The sequence below is a fragment of the Musca domestica genome, unplaced genomic scaffold (assembly GCF_030504385.1).
Source record: "Musca domestica strain aabys unplaced genomic scaffold, Musca_domestica.polishedcontigs.V.1.1 38, whole genome shotgun sequence".
Lineage (NCBI taxonomy): Eukaryota > Metazoa > Arthropoda > Insecta > Diptera > Muscidae > Musca > Musca domestica.
The window spans coordinates 5,638,119-5,665,862 of NW_026712324.1; the positions used below are offsets into that span (position 1 = coordinate 5,638,119).

The 27,744-nt window shown below is 34.6% G+C and overlaps 2 protein-coding genes across 3 annotated transcripts; one reads left to right on the plus strand and one right to left on the minus strand.

Annotated features, from left to right (window-relative positions):
* Window positions 1-27,276, minus strand: LOC131800559 (uncharacterized). Of its 2 annotated transcripts, none has more exons than XM_059126340.1 (7): window positions 27,153-27,276; window positions 21,447-21,812; window positions 16,213-16,459; window positions 2,053-2,179; window positions 707-1,989; window positions 267-551; window positions 1-201 (listed from the first exon to the last, which is right to left on the minus strand). In XM_059126340.1, exons 2-7 carry the CDS (start codon window positions 21,651-21,653, stop codon window positions 2-4), a joined length of 2,349 nt encoding a protein of 782 aa, XP_058982323.1. In that variant the 5' UTR covers window positions 21,654-21,812; window positions 27,153-27,276; the 3' UTR covers window position 1. The 2 variants fall into 2 exon arrangements, with proteins under 2 accessions (XP_058982323.1, XP_058982324.1); XM_059126341.1 differs by lacking the exon at window positions 27,153-27,276 and adding an exon at window positions 26,471-26,715.
* LOC101893324 (50 kDa spicule matrix protein) lies at window positions 15,063-16,170 on the plus strand. The gene has a single exon (XM_005188464.4). It carries the CDS (start codon window positions 15,152-15,154, stop codon window positions 16,040-16,042), a length of 891 nt encoding a protein of 296 aa, XP_005188521.3. The 5' UTR covers window positions 15,063-15,151; the 3' UTR covers window positions 16,043-16,170.
* Window positions 27,277-27,744: the final 468 nt, after the last annotated feature.

The window sequence follows — 27,744 nt, forward strand, 5'->3', positions numbered from 1 at the left end:
ACTAGTCATCATCGTCATCTTCATCCTTTAAAATGCCCAAACGTCGAGCGACTTCTTTAACATTGGCTATAAATTCTTCTTGCACCAAATTGAAACTCATGGCCAGCAGAGCGATACCAAATAATAAATATAATGAACAATAGGCTATGGACTGTTCTGATTCATCTTTAACACCTTTGGCTGGTACAAAATCACCAAAACCTAAAAGACAAAAATATTGAACATCATGCATGGGAAGCTAGTTTAAAATTGATGTTAGAACTCACCAATTGTTGTTAGTGTGATAAAACAGAAATAGGCCGAATCCAAAAATGACCATTTCTCCCAGAAGGCAAACAATGCAGCTCCTCCCAATATGTAACTAATGACTAGAAAAACGCATAGCCATATCGGCACTGGACGATCTTTGGGCGGTATATCACCATAATAATCACTCATGTCATCACCATACATCGAGTCTTCATCGTAATCATAACTTGGTCGCCTTCGGACTTGTCTTTTGACAGCAAATCCCATGGGAGACATAATTCTTGGTGAGGGTGGTAAACGTTCTGGAAAAAGTTAAATTAAGCGGATTTAAAAAAAAAAGTCCTTTTGTTTGGAGAAAAAAAATATGGAATATTCTTAAAATATTTTTAAAAGCTTAAAACATTTTTTTACATTTTTAATATACAGCTCCTCTTTTTTTGCAATTGCCCCAACTTACCTTGCTTTTCCTTACGCTGTCTCCTCTCCTTTCTTATAGATGATCGTTGATATTCAACATCATCATAGTTCCTTTCACTACCACCACGATCCCTACGCTCCATATGCTGTAGACGCATATATTCATCGGGATCCTCAAGGTATTGATCTTCATATTCTTCATCGTAGATTTCATGGCGTCGTGGCGATACACCACGTTTCGTTCTATGCGGCGAGGTATATTCTGGCAATTCCAAGTGATTACCATAACGAGAGTGGCCATTACTTGGCAGTGGACCAAGTGAGGTTTGTCTGCCAAAACTTCCTCGACGTCCCGTGGGATTTGGCATCGATCGACGATTGGGTGAGCCAACATTTATATGATTTGGTATGTCGTCATTAAAATGTCTAGACGATGAACGATGTGTGGGTGATTGAGGTTGATTTAAAGTGTTTTTGTGAAACGCGGAGCGTGGCATTGATTGGCTTCTCATGTAGCTTTTACTGCGCGATTCTCGGTGTTCCATTTCGGTAATGGCATAACGATTGGATATAATGGGTGTTTTGCGTACCACTTCCTCGTCGACATCTTCGTAATGTTGAGCCGATAGTCGTGGATCGACGGATTTTGCTCGTGTCCTGGCATTTGGGTGAGGCATGGATTTTCCACGCACCATGGCTTGATGGGAATTTAGGCGATTCAGCTCTTTCGATTCTCTTGATTCTCTCGAGATTTCATCCCGCCTCATCTGGGGTGATCTCATTGACCTTACACTCATTGCCCGCTTCGCTGTGGGTGGCATATCATCAAAATCCTCCACCGAATCAAAGTTATGTTTTGATCTGCTCAAATGTCGCTCCCGTTCGACGGTGTGACGATCCCTCATACGATCACGGCGACTTTGGCGGCCACTAAAACGTCCGGGTCTGTTCAGAGTTTGTGTATATGGTGGGGATTCATCGAACATTTGATCATCATCGTAGGGATGTCGTGGTGGTGGTGCAGCCATCATATTTTGATCACGACGACGACCACCCCCACCGCCGGTACGACGATCTGGATAGCGTTCATAGTCAAAATCACGTTCATAACCATTGCGACCCACAGTTCTTAGTTCAGGATCAGAGTAGGCGTGTTGCAATCCCGCCTGTGTGGGCCGCTGCGACATACGCATCGATCTACGAAAGGGTGGTGGTTGCGAGCGGGAGGAATATCGTGGTGCGCGTATTGAACGTTGCCGAGCCCGGCGATTTTTCTTAGAGTTGCGTGTACAAATGTAACAGCAAACACGCCAATAAATAAAGCTAAAATAAATATCTGGATGTTGAGTAAATACTTAAAAAGATTTCCATTTCGTTGATACCTACCGAAACGAAGAGGCCATTACATCGCCAATATTTGAGAGACAAAGCAGCATCAAAGGTATACCGACAATGGCATAAAATATTGTCGTCACCTTACCCCAATCGGTTCGGGGCGATATGTGGCCATAACCTGAAATACAATTGTAGTGATAGAAATATTTAGTAGACATAAGCCAAAAAAAAAAACAGGTATATTATCTCAGTTTATCTCTCAACAAATATTAAAATAAAACACGAGTATTGGTTTTCAACACATATTTTGAAAATATGAAAATAGTCATTTTAAAAATTAGCTATTTTAGTTCCTTAAACACATTTTAAGAATTCCAAAAAAATCATGATTTTAATCCGTTAAAAATATTAAAAAAATAAAAAAATCGCTGCTTTAGATTTTTCAAAAAAATATTAAAAAGTCTTTCATTTCTAGCGATCTGTGCGATACATAAAAATATTAAAGAAATAATTTAAAAAAATCACTAATTTGGGTCTTTCAAAAACATATTCGGAATTATTTCGAAAATTCCCGATTATAAGTCGCTTTAAAATAATATAAAAATATCCATGAGTAAAGGCCGATTGAGCACAAAAGTTTTCTTGAAGAAATAGAAAATCTACGATTTCGGAAAGGATTATCCTTCAATTAAATAATTTTAACAAAATTTACGACTGTGAGATATATTTAGAAAAAATCCGCTATCTTAGGTTCTTAAAATTATTTTAAAATATAAGTCCAAGATTATAGCTCTCATCATCTACAGGGAGAGATGAAAAAACTGCAACCAACTTCAGACTGCTGTTATTTCTAAGCCAATCGTGCGACAGCTGTTAAAATGATTCCAGTGACAGCACATTATATTATCTACAAGCGTTCAAAAGCATTTTGGTGAGAATTTTCCATTAAAAAAGTTATTTGTGATGATATTTGGCTGGGAAACCTCAAGAGGCTATCGTTAGAGCACTCCAGCATTTAAATGTGAATAACTCTTTTGTGTCTCGTAACATCGCTCGTTATCGTGATACTGGTAGCGTAGCCCGACGCCAAGGAAGTAGACGAAAGAAAACAGCAACATCAGCAGAAATGGTTCGAAAAGTAAAGAAGCGATTTTATCGTAACCCGCGTTGCAGTGGCCGAAAAATGGCTCGTGAGCTGGACATATCGCAATATTCAAGTCCGCAAATATTGAAAAATGAGCTCGGGGTAAAGCCATTGAACTTCCAAAAAGTTCAAGAACCTACACCGCAAAAGAAAGAAAATAGACTTAAAGAGCTTAAGAGTTGCTTCGCTTGGCCGAAAGTGGTAAACTGCCGAATTTGGTTTTCTCCGATGAGAAACATTCGTTGTCCTGCAGTTTGTAAACAAACAAAAATATCGCATTTACTTGCCAAAGAGGTCAGCTGAAAATGTGCATCTTCGGTTGGCCACCAGAACTCAAGCGCCGGCCATGGTGATGGTGTGGGCCGCCATAACAGCCGATGGTCGCTCTCCGCTCGTATAAATCGACCTGGCATCAGAATAAATGCCGAATATTACCGCGAAAATATTCTGGAGGGTTTATTAAAGCCTTGGGCACGCAAACATTTTGGCCGCAGACCTTGGGCAATCCAACAGGACTCAGCACCATCGCACTCAGCACGCGCCTTCCAAGAATGGTTACAAAATGAGGTTCCTCGCTTCATTTCCAGCGCACAATGACCACCAAAATCTCCGGATACCAATCCGTTGGACTATTGTTATTGTGAAAGCAAGGTTGGCACTAAAAAATACCAAAGTGTTGATTACCTCAAGCAAACGCTTCGCCGGAAATGGGCCAAAATACCGCAGAGCAACATTTGGGCAGCGTGTGACGGTTTCATTGGCCGTTTGAAGGCCATAATTCGTGCCAAAGGTGACCAATTCCAACAAATCTAAACTTTTTCTAAAATTTGATGATGACTCCGACATTTTTTGCTTTCATTAAAAAAAATTAAAAATGATGGCGTTTGACTTTGTTGCAATTTTTTTATCTCACCATGTATAAAAAATATTTTAAGATTTCAATAAAATTGCTTTGTGATTGCCCATTTTCGCTGAAAGTACTATTTTCTGATGACTCTTGAAAAAACATATTTAAAAAAGTCTACCATTATAGCACTGATTAAAACTATATCTTTAAAATATCTTGCAATTGCGAACCATTCTAATAATAGAACTAAAATTCCCACACTTTGTTGATACCTCATTTTTGCATATCAAAAATATTTCTTTTTTGTTTTCGCCGACAAAATTAAACGCATTTTCATGGTATTTTTGTGCTTTAGTCTACTTTGAAGGCTAGAATCGACACTTATCGCATTGTTGAAATAGTTTTCCCACCCAACCCAAGTTTATTCTACAAACAACTTCCGAAAAAAAGACCTACTCATATCCGCAAAAAAACCCCAAGACAGTCAAAGAGCATGTCATCCATTGTCTTTGTTTTTAGACAACACGACAAATTATCAAAAATTTTCAAGAAAAATAAAAATTAAGCAAATTACTATGGCTCGGCGGTGGTGGCAACTTTAGTACCTTTTATGATTCCTCTAGTTCTCTACTTCATCTTGTCTTGTTCAATTCAACGGTCAATCAACCTGTTGTGTTTCCTATCACGATTTCCATCGCCACAAGATAATTGTGAGAACTTTTTTTGGAGAGTAAATTTGGTAATTTTTTTTATTATTTGATGGTGTAGATTGGAATGACCTTGGCTGTGTGTTTTGTTTCTGGGTTTGCGGGTTGTTTGTTTGGCTCGATTTCATTTTTGGGTCATTAACTGTAACACATTTCAAATGTCAAAATGTCTGTTTCCTTTTGTTTGGGATTTTGTTTTTGGCCATATCAAAAGAATTCTACCATAAAAAATAAAACATCTAAGAAAAATTGCAAAATTAAGTGATCATTCAAGCAAATGATTGGTGTGGGTATGCAAATATATTATTTATAATATGGTGATAGGGGAATGTTTTTGGGGTGATACGAGTTTATGCAGAGTTTAATATGTTAGTGTTTTATTGGAGATCTATGATATTTAACATTTATGAATCTTTTTTCAAGAGTCATAAAGCTATAATCGTGGATTGTTCAAAAATATTGGACGAGTCAAAATATGTTTGATGTTTTCAGCACCATCGTTGAAATAATCAAAGACTTTTCTCTAAGCGAAAATTTTGGATTTAGAAAAATGATTTTTCAGTTGCCATGAAATCTGCAATCGTGATTTTTTAAAAATAAATTTTAAAGGCCATCAAAGGTAAAATCGTGGATATTTAAAAAAATCCTCAAGGCCCATAGAAGATATGATCTATTATACCGTGCAACACAAAAAAAAAATACGGGGAAATTTCAGCAGATTTTGAAAGTAGAGACAAAAAAAAGGAGACCCGTATATCGGATATATAATTTATAATGTAGTGTACCCAAAATAGAGGGGACAAGTTCCCCCCTCTTTCACGCTTTTGGAATTTTTGGATGAAGATTCCTCGGAGTGCCTGCATTTTAGGTATAAAGTGTCTTTGGCAACGTTGCAGATAAAAATACGAAGAATAATTTAACCATCAAGCGAGTCAACAAGTGGGTCTTTTTGGACCTTTTTATAAAATATGGATAACATTTCCATTTAAACAGGCTCTTAGCAGATATAATATTCTACCAAATTATTTGTCGTCAAATTTTACTATAGGCCCTAAAAGACGTCAATAGTCTAAATCTTACCTAAACTTTTTTGAAAATTTCCAAATTAGTTCCAAAAGGTGGAGGGAATTAAAAGTTCGTCCCAGTCGAACCTACTGCTGCTTTACTTGTTTTGATATAAGACCTTCTACAGGTTCTCTAAAAATTGAACACATGTTAAGGCCAACCATAAAATATCTTTTAAGCAAATTCTATGGATATACAGGGTGAGATAAAAAACTGCAACCAACTTCAGACAGCTAATTATATTGTTTACAAGCGTACAAAAGCATTTTAGTGAGACTTTTCCAGAAAAAAAGTTATTCGCAATGGAATTCAAGCGTGGCTGTCGTTGGAATAAATCTTGTGTCTCTTACCATCGCTCGCTACCGTGATACTGGTAGCGTAGCCCGACGTCAAGGAAGTGGACGCAAGAAAACAGTAACCTCAGCAGAAATGGTTCGAAAGTAAAGAAACGACATTATCGAAACTCGTGTCACAGTGGCCAAAAATGGCTCATGAGCGTCAGAACATATCGCAATATTCCAACCGGCAAATGTTGAAAATGAGCTCGGGGAAAAGCCATTGAAATTCCAAAAAATGCAAGGATTCACCCCGCAATAGAAAGAAAATAGACTCGAAATAACTAAAGATTTGCTTCACATGGCCGAAAGTGGTAAACTGCTGAATTTGGTTTTCTCCGATGAGAAAGCATTCGTTGCGCAGCAGTTTGTAAACAACCAAATGATCGTGTTTACTTGCCAAAGAGGTCAGCTGAAAATATGCCCCTTCGGTTGGCCACCAGAACTCAAGCGCCGGCCATGGTGATGATGTGGGTCGCCATAAAAGCCTATGGTCGCTCTCCGCTCGTATTAATCGACAGTGGCATCAGAATAAATGTCGAATATTATCGCGAAAATATTCTGGAGGGTGTATTAATGCCTTGGGCACGCAAACATATTGGCCGCAGACCTTGGACGTTCCAACAGGACTTAGAACCATCGCATTCAGCACGCGCCACCAAAGAATGGTTACAAAGTGAGGTTCTTCGCTTAATTTTTAGCGCACAATGGCCACCAAAATCTCCGGATACTAATCCGTTGGACTATTGTGAATGCAAGGTTGGCACTAAAAAATACCAAAGTCTCGGTCACCTCAAGCAAACGTTTCGCCGGGAATGGACCAAAATACCACAGAGCAACATTTGGGCAGCGTGTGACGGTTTCATTGGCCGTTTGAAGGCCATAATTCGTGCCAAAGATGACCAATTCGAAGAAATCTAAACTTATTCTAGAATTTGATGCTATTTCCGACATTTTTTGCTTTTATTAAAAAAAACTTTGTTGCAGTTTTTTATCTCACCCTGTATGTACTTCTTTCAATAGGTCTACATTTTTGGTACTTTATTTCAAATTCTTATCATCCCACAGCACGCGCCACCAAAGAATGATTACAAAATGAGGTTCCTCGCTTAATTTTCAGCGCACAATGGCCACCAAAATTTCTGGATACTAATCCGTTGGACTATTGTGAAAGCAAGGTTGGCACTAAAAAATACCAAAGTCTCGATCACCACAAGCAAATGTTTCGCCGGGAATGGAACAAAATACCACAGAGCAACATTTGGGTAGCGTGTGACGGTTTCATTGGCCGTTTGAAGGCCATAATTCGTGCCAAAGGTGACCAATTCGAAAAAATCTAAACTTATTCTAGAATTTGATGCTATTTCCGACATTTTTGCTTTTATTAAAAAAACTTTGTTGCAGTTTTTTTATCTCACCCTGTATGTACTTCTTAAGGCTTTCAATAGGTCTACATTTTTGGTACTTTATTTCAAATTCTTATCATCCCACAGGCCAGCTACCTATGCCAATGGAAATTGTATATGGCGCCCAAATATTTAATTGTTTATCGTCGGAATGTTAAGTGTTTCGATATAAACAATACATTTTTTAAAATACCACTTGTGGGTGATTGCTTGTTTCGTCTGCCTTTTCAAAATGTCAATCGATTCTTTTTCGTATTTTCAAATAATGATAATCCAATAAATGTTAACTAGGCTAAAATATTGTGAAAATGTTTTTAGCAATGTTGGAAACCAAAATAAAGCCCAAAACTGGGCCAATTCTTTTATGGGAAGACATTATACCCATTAAAAATAATATGCTCTAAAAATACTTCGGCCTGGAGATTTTAACTAATTTGACTAGACTTTTAACAACATTTCATTTTCAGATTGAATTTTCATAGCTTCTAATTGGCTTCGAAATCATTTTAAATATCATCTGATCTCTGTTGTTGTGGAAAATTGTCCAAAATCTTTTACTCATTTTTTATTTGAAGAGCCAATCAATGGGAAGGCAAAAAACTTTATTGGGGTCATAAAGTGTTGACTGGAATTCGATACGACGAACATAAATCTTATTTGCGTTTAAATTATTTGGTCAATTACGAAAACTGTATTTTTTTTTTCCTTATTATTATTCCAAATAATGCATATTAAGACAGATCGGCATGTGGTGGACTCATAAAACAATTTTAAAGTTGAACAACCCACTGCAAAGAAGATTGCGACAACAGCGAAGAAGAAGGTGTCAATGGCCCTACATTACATGTAATTTACACCTTCGTACTGGGGAGCCTTGAAATTCCTTGAATTCGATTTTTGTTTTCAGACAGGCACCCCTCCCCCCAAAACGGGATTAAGAGAGAATTCCCAAGCAAATTATGTCCAGATATATTGAATGATAGGACATTAAGAACAACACCGAAATTACAATTTTTTTGTTTTCATACAATTAGAAATTATTGAAAACGACAACAACAACATCAACGGCAAAACAAAATCAGATTACGAGATTGACGAGCTCACGTTTATTCACTCGATCGGTACGTGTTCAGCGAATCAGCGAAACACCGCACAAAGGCAGGAGACTCACAAAGAAGATGGGAGGTTTAGTGGGAGTAGATATGTATGTGTGTATGTACATTTGTTGGTTTGGTTTATATCTTCCATGTTATTGCAGCCAACCAGGCAATAAGCGAGCCAACAATTGATCGATTCGTTGTTGTTTTTGTTGTTTGCGGCTACGCGTTGCGCATCCACAAATAGGCCTAACTGATTATTGTGTAAAAACGTAATATATTTATGAATCGAGCGAATCTGTTAAGCTATAATTTATGTCCACCCAGCGAGTCATTTAGTTGCGAGAAACACACACACACACACACCCACAAAGAGTCAATGGACAGACACAAAGAGTTTTACGGTCAGAGATGAAACATGTAATAAATGGGTACATTTACAAACTGTGGGTACGTTTTTGTAATCAGGAAGAGAAACGGACACACATATACATATATATACACATATAGACCCTCTATAGAACTCTTTTAGAATATAGGATCTGCATCAATTTTTTTTTATTTCTAGAAGAGAAAAATATACTCTGTACATACACACATACAACTACCAAATTCAAAGCATTAAATATACTTGATTTTGAGGATACTTGATTATAGTTCGAAAATAGCGAACAACTATAACAACTAAGATAAGACTTAAATTAAAAAAAAACTTAAATCATGTTTATAAAAATTGTTAGTTTAATTTTTAGTTCAGATTTAAAAAAAAATAGTTTAAAAGCATGAATATTCTCCGAAAATATAATTGAAAAAAAATATTTAAAACATAATCTTAATAACCAAAATATTTTTTTGTGCTTGGAAAAAAATTTAAATTCAAAGATAAAAGCTTGGTCGGTCCTTGCAAAAATATTTTTTAAAAAAAAATCACATTTGTTAATGACCCTTAAAAATATTTTTTAACAAGTAAAACAACATTATTTTGATACCCTCCACCTTTGGGTAAAGGAAACATTTTTATATAAAAGTATCTGAATTTAAACGTGTTCCATTTTAAACTACAAATGCTAGTAAGACCGTTTGGGTTATGATTTTCAAAAAAAAAAAAAAAAAAAAAAAGACTATAAAGTGAGTGAGGCCTTTATATGGGGGCCATTCCAAAGCGGGAACCTCTATACACAATTTTATAATTCATCTACCAAATTTTTTATAAATACCAATACCAAATACCAATTTTTAAATAAATTCATGGAAAAATGTGGTGAAAATCATCAAGATACTGAATATCGGGTGGTACCGTTATATGGGGGCTACACAAAAACGTGGACCTATACATACAATGTTTCGCCACAGAGGCTAGAATCTATTATGACCTATAAATGCCAATTTTTAGACAAATTCGTGAAAAATGTGGCGAAAATCATCAAGATACCGAATATCGGGAGGTACCGTTATATGGGGCCTATACAATAACGGGGACCTATATATACATTGTTTCGCTACCGGATCTATAATCTATTATGACCTACAAATACCAATTTTTAGAGAAATCCGCGAAAAAATGTGCCAAAAATCAAAAAAAAAAAAAAATCAAAATATCGAATATTGAGAGGAATGGCGGCTACACCAAAATTTCTTCTGCCCAATGTTGAAGCTCAATAAATATACTTTATGTCTACGATGAATGTTTAGGGATGTTACAAACGGAATGACAAAGTTAATGTACCTCATTTTCAAGGTGGAGGGTATAAAAGTCAGCGATGGTCTCACGAGAATATCCTGATGGTCCTTAAAAATATTTTTATATAAAAACTAGTAAAGAAAGTCTTAAAGTCGGGCGGGGCCGACTTTATGATACCCTACACGACTTTGCTAATTTAGTAGAGCTTCGCATAACAATTTAAAGTTTTTATGGGAGAATTCAATCATTCACGCTATGATTATAATTATAATTTAAAGTAAAAAGGACTAAATATGCCGAGGCATTTGTATCTATTAAACTCGGACTTGTATTGCCCATTTGGTGCACAATTAATTTGAAATCGGATAAAAATATATATGGGAGCTATATCCAAATCTGAACCGATCTTGATACAATTTGGCAAAGATATTTCTGAGCTTTATTTAATATATTTCCCTGAATATTACGGAGTGCATATTATGACTGTGGGTAACAAATATGACAAATCGGATGTACAGTAAAAATGGGAGCTATAGCTATATCTGAACCGATCTTCACCAAATTTGACATATTAGCTTCTAGACTCAATTCGGTCGTAAGAGCCAAATTTCATCCAATTTGGACAAATATTAAAAGTTTGGTGCACAATCAAAGGTAAATCGGACGAAGTTATATATGAAAGCTATATCCAAATCTGAACCGATAAAATTTAGTAAAGGTATTTCTGAGCTATATTTGACATATTACCCCAAATATTGTTATTACAGAGTGCATATTACGGCTGCGGAGGACAAAAATAACAAATCGGATGAACAATATATATGGGAGCTATAGCTATATTTGAACCGATTTCGATCAAATTTGGTATACTTATTTTCAGGTCCAATCTGATCGTACGTGCAAAATTCCACTGATATTACACGTTTGGTGCACAATAAAAGGCAAATCGGACGAAGATATATATGGAAGCTATATCTAAATTTTCACCGATTATCTCCAATTTCAATAGGGTACGTCCTTGGGCCAAACAAATGATTTGTGCAAAATTTCATCTGGATAGGGCAATAAATGCGAACTGTACTGTAAAATACATGGACAGACGAACAGACGGACGGACGGACGGACATGCATAAATCGACTCAGAATGTGATTCTATGCAGATCATCAGAAGGAACTATGGGTCTATCTCCTTTCCTTTTGCCTGTTACAAACAAATGCACAGACATAATACCCTGACCACCTTGTGGTATAGGGTTTAAAACAACTAGCAAGTGCTAGCTACTATCAGATTAGTTCTAACAGTTCATGTCAGGTCTTTTTAGTACCCAAACTGCACAATTTGTTCAGTTCGATACAATTTTAAATCCAAACTTCATACGTCGTACTAAATTTTCATACTTCCAAATTTGTATATATTATTCAACAATAGGAAAATGTTTACCTTTTACACCAAAAAGTCTTCAAAATTTTTTATTTTGAGGTTTACGGAGGAGGATATTGGTAAAACCATTGCACTTTGGGCCCATATCAAATTTTTCTATCCAAAACTATATCAACGTCTCATTACTTAAACCCTAGAAACCAAAATTGATCTCAATGTCAAATTTTACAATATCAGCTCTATTCCTTCATCCAATAACCAATTTAGTACTACTTAGTACTTTTCGAACAATCCTAGAACACATCTGCAATACCACCGCCATATCTTAATCACAGACACCAACGGTGACATCTATATCAAATTTAAGGATTTCAACTGTATTCCTTCACCCAATACCGAATTTAGTACAATTTAGTGCTTATCGTACAAATATAGTACACATTTCCAAATCCATCCCTATATCTCAATCCCAAATACCAACAGGCACCTCAAAATTAAATTTCGGGATTCCAGTTCTATCCCATCACCCTATATAAAATAGAGTACTTTTCGTACACACTTCCAACTACCTCCATATTTTATCCACAAACACCTAAAGTGCAATCTATATCAAATTTCAGGATTTCAGCTGTATTCCTTCACCCAAACCAAATTTAGTAATATTTAGTACTTTTAGTACAATTATAACACACACTTCCACAACCACCTCAATATTTCCAGAAACCGACGGAGAGATCAATAGCAAATTTGGGGATTTCAGCCCTATTCCTTCATCCAATAACAAATAAAGTACCATGTGGTACTTTTCGTACAAATATATGGCGCATTTCCAAACCACTGACGAATATCAAACACCGATATAATCAGTAATCTAAATATCAAATTTCAGAATTTTATTTCTACCACTTTACTCAATGCCAAATCTGGTACCTTTCAGCACATTTCAGAAGCCGCCTTCATATATCCAGGCTACACATGAACAGCAACCCTTGTACTAAATTTCAGATTTCAAGCACTATCTTTTCACCCAATATCAAATATAGTACTATTTAGTACTTTTCGTGCACTTGTAAAACCAATTTCCAAAACCACCACAGAAACCAACCAACAACAGGAACGCCAATACAAAATTTGAAAATTCCAGCTTCATCAGTTCAACCTAGTCTATAGTGTACCAAAAAGTCGGCGATGGTCATTGAAAAAATGTTAAAAACAAAAATTTATTATGGCGTAATGGTCCACTAAATTTTTTTTTAATAAACCCACTATAAAGGTACGATAATATTTAAAAAACAAGTAAAAAAGCTGTAAGTTCGGCCGGGCCGAACTTTTAATACCCTCCACCATTTGGTACAAATTTGGCAATTTCCAAAAAATAAAATCCGTTAAAAATTCTGTTAATATCTTAAGAATGCCGAATGCTTATACGACGACGTGGGCCTGCATAGGCAACTTTTGTCATAAATTATTACAATATTTAAATGCGAAACTTGAAGAAAAATCTGTTTATAATGTAGCTAAAATCGTCAAAATACTGAATATGGGGGGTACCGTTATATGGGGGCTATACGAAGACGTGGACCTGCACAGACAATTTTCTGGCATGGGCTGAAGTATCCATTACGAACTTCACATACGAAATTTGAAACAATCCCTGTAAATAACGTCGCTAAAATCATTAAAATACCGAATATCGGGGGGTACCGTTATATGGGGGCTATATGAAGACGTGGACCTACATGGCTCATTCTTTGACTTTGGATGAAGTATCCATTACGAACTTCAAATACCAAATTTGAAACGATTCCGGTAAACAATGTCGCTAAAATCATCAAAAAACCGAATATCGGGGGGTACCGTTATATGGGGGCTATATGAAGACATGGACCTACATGGCTCATTTTTTGATTTAGGATGTAGTATCCATTACGAACTTCAAATACCAAATTTGAAACGATTTCGGTAAACAATGTAGCTAAAATCATCAAAAAACCGAATATCGGGGGGGTACCGTTATATGGGGGCTATATGATAACTTGGACCTACATGGCCCATTTACGAACTTAACGTGCCTACTAGAAAAAAATACATGTGTGCAAAATTTTAGCCCTCTTTCTCAATTTGTTCGAAAGATAGCGTGATTACAACAGACAGACAGACAGACACACAGACAGACGGACATGGCTAAATCGTCTTAGAATTTTACGCTGATCAAGAATATATATACTTTGTTGGGTCTGACATGAGTATTTCGAGGAGTTACAAACGGAATGACAAAATTAATATACCCTCCATAGTATGGTGGAGGGTATAAAAACACCATTATAGCTGAAAGAATCCATGATTAAGGCTTTGATGACCCTTGAAAAGTTATTTTAAAAAGTCCACGGTTATAGCTTTGATAAAAAATATTTTAAAAAAGTCTACGATAAAATATTTTAAAATATTCTAGAGGATATACGATATTGTGTATCTACATAAATAAATCTATTTCTGGGGGTAAAGTACTCACAAAGAACTCCTTGTGCAGAATTTCACCAAAATACCGAATATCGGGGTGTACCGCTATATGGGGGCTATACAATATCGTGGACCTATATAGACAATTCTCTTCCAGGAGGTAAAGTAGTCACAAGACACTCGTTATGTAGATTTTCAAACAATTCCATTAAAAAATGTGGCTAAAATCATTAAAATACCGAATATCGGGGATACCGTTATATGGGGGCTATACGATATCATGGACCGATATAGCCCATCTTCGAATTAAATTAATTGAATTAAAATTATTAAATCCTTGCTTATCTGTAGCTTTGACTCTATTTTTGAAAAAAAAAAATTCACCAAAATTTTAACATTTTCAATTGTTTTAAAAAATGTGCTGTTGGTCTATGAAAAAAAGTATTTTGAAAAAATTACGTTCGTAAAGCTAATGAGGGATCCCCCTCTCTATTGTGGACCTTTAGGAGATATCTTACAACTTTGGTACTTTCCAGAATATTGCAACTATCAATTGTAGTAAATCTCTCATCTCAGCTAGTAATTAGCTTGCGTACAGCTATTTACATTATTGTCCACTTGAATGATGAAAGAGAGGAGAAAAAGAATAATGATCATGTTGTTGTCGTTGATGTTCGCCTTACAAGCCAAGAAAATAAAACAAAAAAAAGCTATAACATCGCAACGATGACGTTTCAGCCATTGTGGCGCTGATGTCTACAAAATAAAAATTCTGATGTTTAAGGCCGGCTACGCTTGAGCGAATTGTGAGTTATTGTCGCAACCAACATTCACGGACCGGGTCTCATACAAACACACACACTCACACCCGCACTAAGAAGACACAGAAAAGAATACGGCCAAAATAAAATTTATAAAATAGTCTGAACTTCAAAGCAAACGGAATATTCTTTTATCGCCCACGCCAGAGTGTACGCGTTACGGAACTTGACAAAGATAAACGACAGAATAAAATTAAAATAAAAAAATGACGAATTTTAATTTAAGTTTCATTATCCTTGCCATGGCCGTGCTGATCAGCGTTAATGCCCAGGATAAATGGTCTTGGTCGAAGGCAAAAAATCAAAAAGTTGTGGGCTACTATCCATCGGCAAACAAAAAAGTCTACTACACCGAAAATGATTCAGAGGACTATGCTCGGCGGGATCGCGAACCAACAACAAGGAAACCACTGCCGGGAGAGTTGCCCAATGATGATATCGATGATTATGCTGATGACAGTGAAACACCACCGACCAAACAAAATAATCCCTATCCCACGGGAGGTGGTGGTGCATTTCAACCGGGTTTTGGAATACAACCAGGATTTGGTGCACAACCATCATTAGGCGGCGGAGGTGGTTTCAATAGATTTCCACATTTCGGAGGATCTGGTACGTTTCCGGGTATCTTAGTTGGCCCTGGTGGTCCAACGGGGGTTATTGGTCGTCCTCAGGCGCAATTCCCACCACAATTTCCCCAACAGCCAGGCTATGGAGCCTTTCCCGGATATAACACACAAAACTTTGTGGGCGCTGGAAATACCAACTATAGCCCCCAATATCAACCAGGATATCCCACGAATCCCCATCAACAACAATTTGGTGCCGGTGCAACACCACCACAATATCCCAATGTCCCATATCCACAATACACCGAAGGTTATGGACTCTTGCCGTTCAATCAAGCTCCCGTCAATGGATTCGTACCAAATCAACAAAATTTCAATGGCGGTGCTGGAGGTTTTCCCAATTATCCCCCAAACAACTATCCCAATTTCGATGAATATCCTCGGAAAAGTGCCAATGTCAAGGCCAGTGGTGGTAATGGGGAAAAGAAAATCGACGACAAAGTGAGCAAAAATCTTAAAAGTCTATAAAAAATCCATGCCACTCCCATCATCGCACCAACATCTTGATATCATTCCCATATTTATTTTTTGTAAGTTTATTTGTAAGTGATTTTGTTTTTGTAAAGAAGAACAAAGAAAGGAAATTTAAATCATAATTTATATTTGTTACTTTTTTGTTATACTGACTGTCCACTCACCTATTGTTGTAATAACAATAATCGAATAAAACAATGATCCAGCAAATGTCCATTGTGTTGTGTTGATGTTGTCATCACCGTCCCATCCTTCACTCTTCATCGCTGTCAATATTTGCTTTTCGAAAATCATCAGTTTGCTTTCAATCGAGGTCTTCCATTCGGTTTCCTGGAGAAATGTTTGATTCTCAGAGTGTGTCCAAATAATTTCGGTTAAATTGTTGCGCATTTTATGAATGCCAGTTTTGACCTGGAAATTAAAAGTGGACACGTTAAGTAAAGGGCAGATAAAAAAAATATTTTATAATATTTTGTGTTATTGCAAATAGTTAGGCTTAATCCCATTATTTGTGTTTTTATTAAAACAACGTTTATTTATTAGTGGAGAAAGATGGTAATGTTTACCAGGGAGTAAGAATATATTTTTTTTAATTCCCGGACATCTAAGTTTCTTAAAATAATATTTTATATACAATATAAATATAAAAAGTAATTTTTAAGAAAATTGAAAATCTACAAGTCTTAAAAAAATTCAAAAAGATTGAAAAATGAACGGGCCTTAAAAAATAATAAAAATATAAAATTGAAAATCCACGAGAATTAAAAAAATTAAAATGATTGAAAAATCAACGGGCCTTAAAAAATAATAAAAATATAAAATTGAAAATCCACGAGAATTAAAAAAATTCAAATGATTGAAAAATCAACGCCTTAATCAACAGCCTTAAAAAATAATTAAAAAGTAAAATAAAAATCTACGAGCCTTTAAAAATAAATTTAAAAATCAACGGGGACTAAAATATATATTTAAAAAAAAACAAAATAAAATTTCACCACCCTTTAAAAATAAAATAAAAACCAACGAGCCTTTAAAATTAACTTTAAAATAATTATAAATCCACGAACCTTTAAAGAGTAATTTTAAAATAATTTAGAAATTCACGAACCTTTAAAGAGTAATTTTAAAATAATTTAGAAATCTACGAACCTTTAAAGATTAATTCTAAAATAATTTAGAAATCAACGAACGTTTAAAGAACAATTTTAAAATAATTTAAAAATCCACGAGCCTTTAAAGAATAATATTGAAATAATTTAGAAATCCACGAACCTTTAAAGAGTAACTTTAAAATAATTTAGAAATCCACGAACGTTTAAAGAGTAATTTTAAAATAATTTAGAATTCTACGAACGTTTAAAGAATAATTTTAAAATAATTTAAAAATCCACGAGCCTTTAAAAAATGAATGTAACATAATTTAAAAATCCAATAGCCTTCATAAAATAATTTAAAAATATTTATACCCTACAACACTATGTGTTGGGGGTATTATAAGTTTGATTGGGCCAGAATTTATGTAACACCTCGAAATATTGGTTTCCCATATAGGAAAGTGTATATGGATCTTCCTAGCTCGCCGAGCTGAGTCGATCTAGCTATGTATGTCCGTCCGTCCGTCTGTCCGTCTGTCCATGTTAATTTGTAATCACTCTACAGGTCGCAATTATGGCCCGATCTTCACGAAATTTAGAATGTAGGTGGGGTTAAGGTCAGAATAGAACCCTATTTCTTTTGGAGATGATCGCATAATATTTAGGGGTTGAAATGGACCAAAAACTGAAAAAATTCCTGATTTTGCAGTTGCTCTACAGGTCGCAATTATAGACCAATCGACGCGGAATTTCGCATGTAGCTAGAGTTAAGGGCGGGGAAGAAGCCTACCAATTTGGGTGGTCATCGGATAATATTTAGCGGGTAAAATAGACCATATCTTTTGTGTTGAAAAAAATCAAAATTTTTCATTAAACCGCGAATATTTTAAATCCCGGCGAAATCAAAAGCCATGACAAGGTTACCTCTGATCTTTACATTGATGTTAACATCCATCAAATCGGATATATAGCAAACTATATGCGATATATATGTCTATCAAAGAAGATATGCTTGAAAGATCTCTTATATGTCGAGAACGGCTGAACTGATTTCGACAGTTCTCATTAATTCAGAATGGCCTCTTCGCAGGAAAGAAAAAACGCCTAAAAAATCGCATAAAAATATCTCTCTAAAGATGAAAATATTGATTTTGTAATATTTTCTCATATTTTTTCAATTTTGTCATATTTTTGGCATATTTTCATTTTGAATTAAATATTTGGTAATATTTCTACAGCTAACAAAACTAAGTAGTTAGGATATCAGGATATCATATACAGATCGCATTTATGGCCCGATCCTTACGAAATTTTGCATGGAGATAAGATGAGGGTCAGAATAGAAGCCTACTCTTTTTGGAGATGATCGCCATATATTTAGGGGTTTAAATGGACCAAAAAACTGCACAATTGTCAGCAGGTTCAGTGACTTTTTGGAGAATTCACAAATGCGGGAAAGACACACTTCTGACTATTTCGTTAACGCTGATTTCGTTGAAAAATATAGTCAATTGTCTGTATCTCATATAGATGCGTTTCAGTCGAAAACCAATAATAAATGTTAATCTTTTGCCACTTCTGACAGATTATAGGTCTTTGGGAAATAATGGTTCCAGATCTAGGAAGACCATTTACGTGCAACAAGTTGCTATTATTCTAAAATTAGAGAACGAAACCTGATGGTTTTCTTTTATTATTTGTCACAATATCTTGTGGAATTCTTTCGAGTATCTCACCTATGTAAACTGTATCGTTTATTATAGTGCTGTAGGGTATTCAACGGTCGGCCCCGCTCGACTGTAGCCTTTGCTTACTTGTTTTAAAATAATTTAGAAATCCACGAACCTTTAAAGAGTAATTTTAAAATAATTTAGAAATCCACGAACCTTTAAGGAGTAATTTTAAAATAATTTAGAAATCCACGAACCTTTAAAGAGTAATTTTAAAATAATTTAGAAATCCACGAACCTTTAAAGAGTAATTTTAAAATAATTTAGAAATCCACGAACCTTTAAAGAGTAATTTTAAAATAATTTAGAAATCCACGAGCCTTTAAAAAATTTTAAAATAATTTAAAAATCCACGAGCCTTTAAAAACTTTTAAATAATTTAAAAATCCACGATCCTTTAAAAAATGAATGTAACATAATTTAAAAATACAATAGCCTTTATAAAATAATTTAAAAATATTTTAAAAATCGACGAGCCTTTAAGAAGTGATTTTAATATAATTTAAAAATCCAATATCTTTTAAAAAATAATTTAAAAATATTTAAAAAATCGACGAGTCTTTAAAAAATGATTTTAACATAATTTAAAAATCCCTGAGCCTTTAACAAGTAATCTTTATATATTTTCAAAATCCACTAGCCATTGAAAATGAATTAAAAATCCAGAACCCTCAAAAGAATTAAAAGATTAATTTTAAAATAATTTAAAAATCCACAAGCCTTTGAAGAATTAAAAAAAAATAATTTTAAAATCCACAAGCATTTAAAAATAACTTAAAATGCACAAAAAAGTAGAAAAACGGAATGAGCTACAATTCGTAAATTTAGAGTGAGAATCACCGATGGAGTGCAGGATACATGTATCAAAGTTTTTGGAAATTCGCACATTAAGGTTACGAAAACTACTTAATTGGTACTAAACGTCTAAAACGGCACCATATAAACGGATAGATCTAAAAACTATGAGAATGCAGGTTGGAAAGTAAGTTGGATATATGAAGGCGGTTTTGGAAATGTGTACTAAGTATGCGAAATGGTACTAAATTTTGAACAGTTTGTTTCAGGTTCAACGGAAAGTAAGTTGGATATATGAAGGCGGTTTTGGAAATATGTACTAAGTATGGGAAATGGCACTAAATTTGAAACAGTTTGTTTCAGGTTCAACGGATGAAGGTGGAATTTTGACATTTTATATTGGGGTCCCTGTTGGTATTAGGTTTGTGATGATGATAATGGTTTTGGAATTGTATACTGCATATGCACGAAAAGTACTAAATAGTACTACATATATTTGGTACAATAGTGCTCAATATCTGAAATTTGGTATCAGGGTCACAGTTCATGTGTAGTCTGGTCATATACTCGTATTGGTGGTTTCGGAAATGTGTACTATAACTGTACGAAAAGTACTGAATGATACCATATTTGGTATGAATGGATAGAGATAAAATTCTGAAATTTGATATTTAGATTACTTATGGTATCTGTGTTTGATGTTTGGCGGCGGTGGTTTGGAAATGTGTCCTTTATTTTTACGAAAAGTACTAAATGGTACTAAATTTGGTATTGAGTGAAGGGATAGGGTTGGAATCCTCATATTTGATATTGAGTACTACGATTGTTTGAAAAGTGCTAAATGCTACTAAATTTAGTATTGGATGAAGGGGTAGGACTGAGCTGGTATGGGGTGAAAGAATACAGCTAAAAACCTAAAGTGATGGAATACAGCTGAAATCCTGAAATTTGATTTAAATGTCTGTTTTTGGAGGTGGTTTAGAAATGTGTGCTATAATTGTTCGGATAAAAGTACTAAATGTTACCAAAATTGGTGTTGGGTGAAGGGATAGAACTTAAATTCTAAAATTAGATATTAAGGTTACTTTTGGTTTCTAGGGGTTACGTATGCAGACGTTGGAATAGTTTTGAACAGAAAAATTGGATGTGGTTCCATTATGCAATGGTTTTACAAATAAATCATTTGCATTTGTGCCATTTATTACAAATTATTAGGCTATGGTAAACGCCTATTATCTCCTTTCGGTGAAAGTGATCGCATGCTTACTATATTCGAAGAATCTGAAATAACTCATACGTCATATGAAAAATATTAGTTATACGAACAAATTATATTTCAAAATACTAGTTCCATACGTATGAAAATAAATATGAAATTATTCCAAATTAATACAAAGACCTGACCCTTTATAGCATATATTTATGACACAAGCAAACAAATTAAAATTATTTTATTTCAATTTAATTCCAAAAATATTAGAAAAGCATTTAATTTCTAAATCTGATATGATTTGTCATGACAATTTTATAATTCCATTATTCGATAAAAAATCATCTAATAAATAATAACAATTTGGCGCCAAAATAGATGACGGTTTGCGGGATTTTCATTCTATTCCTTTGATATCAAAAAAACACACAAAAATATCACACACAAATCATATTGACCAGATGTGATTCAGAAAATTAAAAAAAAAAAACTCAAAGATACACACACATAGCTAACAAATGAATTGATAAATAAAATAAAAAAAAAAACAGATAACATCAACATCTTACCTCAGCTTCGTGTTCGCCTTCCAAGTGTTGAAACAAATAGGCACCACCGACACAATAGCAGACCACCATCAAAATCAGTGTCACGTGCGACACAATACAAGTGATGACTTTCCACGAAAAACAGATGGCAGTGACACATCGTCCACGTTCCGGTTTGGCGGGCTCAAGCATATGCGGTGGCATTGAATGAGCACGGCGGCTCGACATTATGTCCGGTTAGCTAATGCTGCCACAGTTGAGTTTGGTAATATATTTGCTTGTAGTTGTTTGATCGACAAATTATGTCGATCTACAGATTGATGGATTGATATTTTTGCCGTATTACGATTTGGCTGTTTGAAATTTGTGACGTATCGCAACGTCTTGCTGAAAGAAAGAAATATTGATTTTCCATCAGCGCGGGAAAGCATTAAATCAATCCCAAATGTAAATGTGGGCGCTTTGAATGTTCAAATTATTAAAAATCAATTAATTATTATTTTTTCACCGAATAGATTATTAATTTTCTTGATGTCGTATACAGTATATTCTGATAGTAAAGATGAAATGCAAAACAAATTTAATTTTATGTGATTCAACACATTATGTATTTCAGTTGTAACTTGGGAAAAGTATCAAAGAAAGAAATATTGTAAATCAAATTTTATTAGGAGTCTTTGAAAAAAAAAAATTATACCTAACTAGCAAGTGACCTCTACTTCGTCGGCAAAAAGTCCACTTAAAAATATTTAAATTTGTTCCCAAAGTTCGTGTTAGCCCTTTTTGGAACTTGGAACTTGAGTTCGACAAATTTTTATACCTTGCACCATAGTATGAAGGGTATGTTAAGTTTGTCATTCCGTTTGTAACACCTTGAAATATACATTTTAGACCCCACAAAGTATATATATTCTTGATCAGCATAAAATTCTATGTCGATTTAGCGATGTCCGTAAAGAAAGTAAGTAAATTGATACAATTTTACTCAAATGTATGTTATGTCTGCAGGACTTTTGGTATTGAAAATTGGCCATACAGGCCCACGTTTTGGTGTAGCCCCCATGTAATTGTACCTCCCTATTATTGGTATTTTGGTGATTTAAGCGACATTATTCACCTGAAATGTTTCAAATCTCGTATTTGAAGTTCGTAACGAATACTACAGCCTATGACAGACAATTATCCGTGCAGGCCCACATCTTCGTATAGCCCCCATATAACTGTATCTCCCGATATTCGGTATTTTGATGATTTTAGCGAAATTATTCATTCAATTATAATGAATACTACAGTCTAAGACAGAAAATTGTCTGTGCAGGTCCACGTTTTGGTATAGCCCCCATATAATGGTACCTCCCTATATTCAGTATTTTGATGATTTTAGCCATTATTCGTCGATTTTTTCAAGATTCGCATTTGCATAACGGATTTTTTGTAAATTGCGAAATTTGATGTTCGGACGAACTTAAAGCTTTTTACTTGTTTTGTAATTACGATTACTTACTTAAACTAAACAAACATTATATATTAATTACCTCGCATATTTTCAATCACCCGCAATCTTTTCATATCACATTGGTTATCGCGCTACCTCTGTATTTTTGTTTATCTATCAAAATATTTACTTATGATATTTATTAGATTTATTGATTAGTTTTTCCTCCAAAAAATACTCAAAAGTGATGATTAATTAACAATAATTCATACTGAATTTCTCTGTAATGATTTGCAAACTCTCAGCAACTCTTTAGCCAGATTCACTCTCTTCTCTTGCTTCCACTAACAGGACTTTTAGATCATCGCACAACAAACCAAAGAGAGTTTTTCTAATTCAATCTCATATTTATACCCTACAACACTATGTGTTGAAGGTATTATAAGTTTGATTGGGCCAAAAATTATGTAACACCACGAAATATTGATTTCCCACATAGGAAAGTATATATGGATCTTCCTATCTCGCCGAGCTGAGTCGATCTAGCTATGTATGTCCGTCCGTCCGTCTGTCCGTCTGTCCGTCTGTCCATGTTAATTTGTAATCACTCTACAGGTCGGATTTATGGCCCGATCTTCACGAAATTTAAAATGTAGGTGGGGTTAAGGTCAGAATAGAACCCTATTTCTTTTGGAGAGGATTGCATAATATTTAGGGGTTGAAATGGACCAAAAACTGAAAAATTTGCTGATTTTGCAGTTGCTCTACAGGTCACAATTATAGACCGATCGACGCGGAATTTCGCATGTAGCTAGAGTTTAGGGCGGGGAAGAACCCTACCAATTTGGGTGGTCATCGGATAATATTTAGCGGGTAAAATAGACCCTATCCTTTTTGTTAAAAAAATTCAAAATTTTTCATTAAACCGCGAATATTTTAAATCGCGGCGAAATCACAAAGCCATGAAAAGGTTACTTCTGATCTTTACATTGATGTTAACATCCAACAAAACGGATATATAGCAAAATATGTGCGATATATATGTTTATCAAAGAAGATATGCTTGAAAAATCTCTTATATGTCGAGAACGGCTGAACTGATTTCGACAGTTCTCATTAATTCAGAATGGCCTCTTGGCAAGAAACATAAAACGTCTAAAAAAATCGCCGAAAAATATCTCTCTAAAGATGAAAATATTGATTTTGTAAAATTTTCTCAATTTTGTCATATTTTTGGCATATTTTCATTTTGAATTAAACATTTGGTAATATTTCTACAGCTAACAAAACCAAGTAGTTAGGATATCAGAATATCATATACAGATCGCATTTATGGCCCGATCCTTACGAAATTTTGCATGGAGATAAGATGAGGGTCAGAATAAAAGTCTACTCTTTTTGGAGATTATCGCCATATATTTAGGGGTTGAAATTGACCAAAAAACTGCAAAATTGTCAACAGGTTGTAATTATGGGGGTTACCGGACATTGCAAAAGCCAAGCAGTTTTGGATGGCCATCCAAAAATATTCAATGTGTGAAGGAGTTTGCCAACTTTTATAGACAAAATACGAAAATGTCCATTCCAGTGACTTTTTGGAGAATTCACAAATACAGGAAAGACGCGCTTCTGACTATTTCGTTACTGCTGATTTAGTTGAAGAATATAGTCAAATGTCTATATCTCATATAGATGCGTTTCAGTCAAAAACCAATAAAAAATGGTAATCTTTTGCCACTTCTGAGAGATTATAGGTCTTTGGGAAATATTGGTTCCAGATCTTGGAAGACCATTTACGTGCAACATCTACCAATAAATTGGAGATGAGCAAATTAGTTTAAGTTGCTATTATTCGAATATTAGAGAACGAAACCTGATGGTTTTCTTTTATTATTTGTCACAATATCTTGTGGAATTCTTTCGAGTATCTCGCCTATATAAACTGTATCGTTTATTATAGTGTTGTAGGGTATTCAACGGTCGGCCCCGCTCGACTGTAGCCTTTGCTTACTTGTTTTAACTATTCGCATTTTTTTCATATGGCATTTCTTATTAAACTACCGGTGTATGTTTGTTTATTAGCCAAAATATTTTCTTATAATATTTCATTGATTTATTAATGAGTTTTCCCTACCAAACAAAAAACAACTCAAAAGTGGTGATTAATTAATAGTTGACTGAAATTTCAGAAGCAACTCGTGTCCAATGTAATTGTTTTTGCAAATGGAAATTGTGCAAGTTTTTCTTTTCTCTCTCACACAAAACGGACTACATACAATATACTTTTAAGAGTTTCCCAATGATGAAAATGTAGCCAAGTGAGGCTATTTTCCTATTGTTTGTTTACATCAGATACAACAACACAAACAAACATTTTGGGAGCCACAATTGCCATCGTCATAGTTAGTTGGCGTGTGCTAGTTTGAGGTGAAAATATCCCCCAAAAATAAATATTGAAGACATGAAATTGAGGGATCACATTGGAGCAAAATGGAACAAAATTTGAAATTTGAAACACAAAGAAAACCGTATCTATAAACAAGTTAAAAAGCAGTAAGTTCGTCTGGGCCGAACTTTGAATACCTTCTACCATTTGGAACGAATTTGGAAATTTTCGAAAAATAAAATCCGTTAAAAATTCTGTTAAAGTCTTAAAAATACCGAATATAGCCGTTATATTGGGGTTAATACAACAAGGACCTACATAGGCATTTTTTGCCATAAGCCCTTACCATATTCAAATTCGAAACTTGAAATAAACGATGAATAATGTAGCTAAACTCATCAAAATACCATATATAGGGAGGTACCGTTATATCGGAGTTATACGAAAACGTGGACCTGCATAGACAATTTTCTGCCATAGGCTGTAGCATTCATTACGAACTTCAAATACGACATCTCAAACAATTACGGTGAGTATTGTACCTAAAATCGTCAAAATACCGAATATAGGGAGGTACTGATATATGGGGACTATACGAAGACCTGGATCTGCATAAACAGTTTTCTGTCACAGACTGTAGTTCCCATTACGAACCTCAAATACCAAATTTGAAACTACTCCGGTGAATAATGGCGTTAAAATCTTCAAAATACCGAATATTGGGAGGTACCGTTATATGGGGGCTATACGAAAACGTGAACCTGTACAGACAATTTTCTGTCATAGGCTGTAGTATCCATTACGAATTTCAAATACCAAAATTTAAACCAATTCCGGTGAATAATGTCGCTAAAATCATCAAAATACCGAATATTGGGAGGTACCGTTATGTGAGGGCTATACGAACCTGCACAGACAATTTTCTGACATAGGCTGTAGTATCCACTACGAACTTCCGAATATCGGGAGGTACCGTTATATGGGGCTATATGAAAACGTTGACCTACATAGCCTACTTTCCGAACTTAACCTGCCTAGTGGCAAAATAAACATGTGTGAACAATTTTAGCCTTATGAGTCAATTCTTTCGAAAAATAGCGTGATTACAACAGACGGACTGTCAGACAGACGGACATCGGGATTGGGATTTTTTTTTTTTAGAATTTTATATGTTCAGAAGAACTATATTTTTCCACAGAAGATATCTATAGAAGACCTTTGTACCTTCAAAATATTTTTGATAAATATCTGTATTAAAGTTTTGAAAAGTTTTGTTTAAGTTGTTTTGAACACTTTTCAAGAGTTTTTGCCTTTAAAATATCTTTTATTCTTTATTTTGGGTAATTGGGTAAATTTTATTAACTTTTAAATCATTTTTTTTAACGAAAACATTATTTTTTTCTCCTTTTCATCACACAGTGCACAGATTATTTTTGGGGATAAACGCAACAACATGCACATATAGGCAACACGACTGTATACACTGGCACTGGACCATCGGCCGTCGGTACAGAAGAAATAAACTAAACAAGCAAAAAAAAAAATCATTTAAAACATTGAACTAATTGTATTTAATTTTTTCCTCGTTTTTTGAGCATTATGATTTTTCATTTGACTTGCTTTTTTCATTAACAAAAAATTTTAATAATAATTTATTTTTCCAAACACAACCAGCCGCATCTTAGATTCCAAATTTTTCATTAGCTTCTTGTGTGGGGATCTAGCTGTTGGTTGGCTGGCTGGCATTATTTCATAATATTTTATTTTTTCAACAATTTAATTGCCACTCAAAACGTTGTGAATTGATGTCTAGGAATGCCAAAAATGATTTTTCTTCTCAATCATTACGTCTAATTGTGGTAATAATTTTTAAATATCGTTATTATTTATTTTTATATTTAATTACTTTTTTTTAGAATTTCTATATTTTGGAAAGCGTCGTGTTATTGGGGTTTCTTTAATTTTTCGTTATTATTTTCCTCCTGTTCTACACAATAAACACCATGGACCATTGATGATTTGGCCGCCACATTTTGACTTCGGTCCGTCACAACGCACACTCGTGTGTGGCGCAACAACAAAAAGAAAAGGGTTCAATGTTCTTCGATCGCCTAAAGTGCACTTTCTTTCTTTCTTCCCGACCACGTAACGACCACAACCGATCTCTTGCACAGATCCACGAGAACTAAGGAAAATGTTCTTAGCCAAACAACTTGATTGTGGAAATCTCCTTTGGCTGAGAGAGTTTTGCCGGAAAATTAGTTTTGTTGAGGAATCTACTCTGTGTATATTTTGGAAAATGAGAAATCTCTATTTTAGATTATTCTCTTTGCTAAAAGAGAGAGAGAGAGAGTGAAAGAGAGTTGGTCCTCACATTACAATGCACTTCTAAAATATGAAAATTTGACTTGAAATATATTTTATATTTTTTTCTCAATCCATTTCAAATATTTTTTTTAATAATTTATTTAACTATTTATATATCATTTATCTATAAT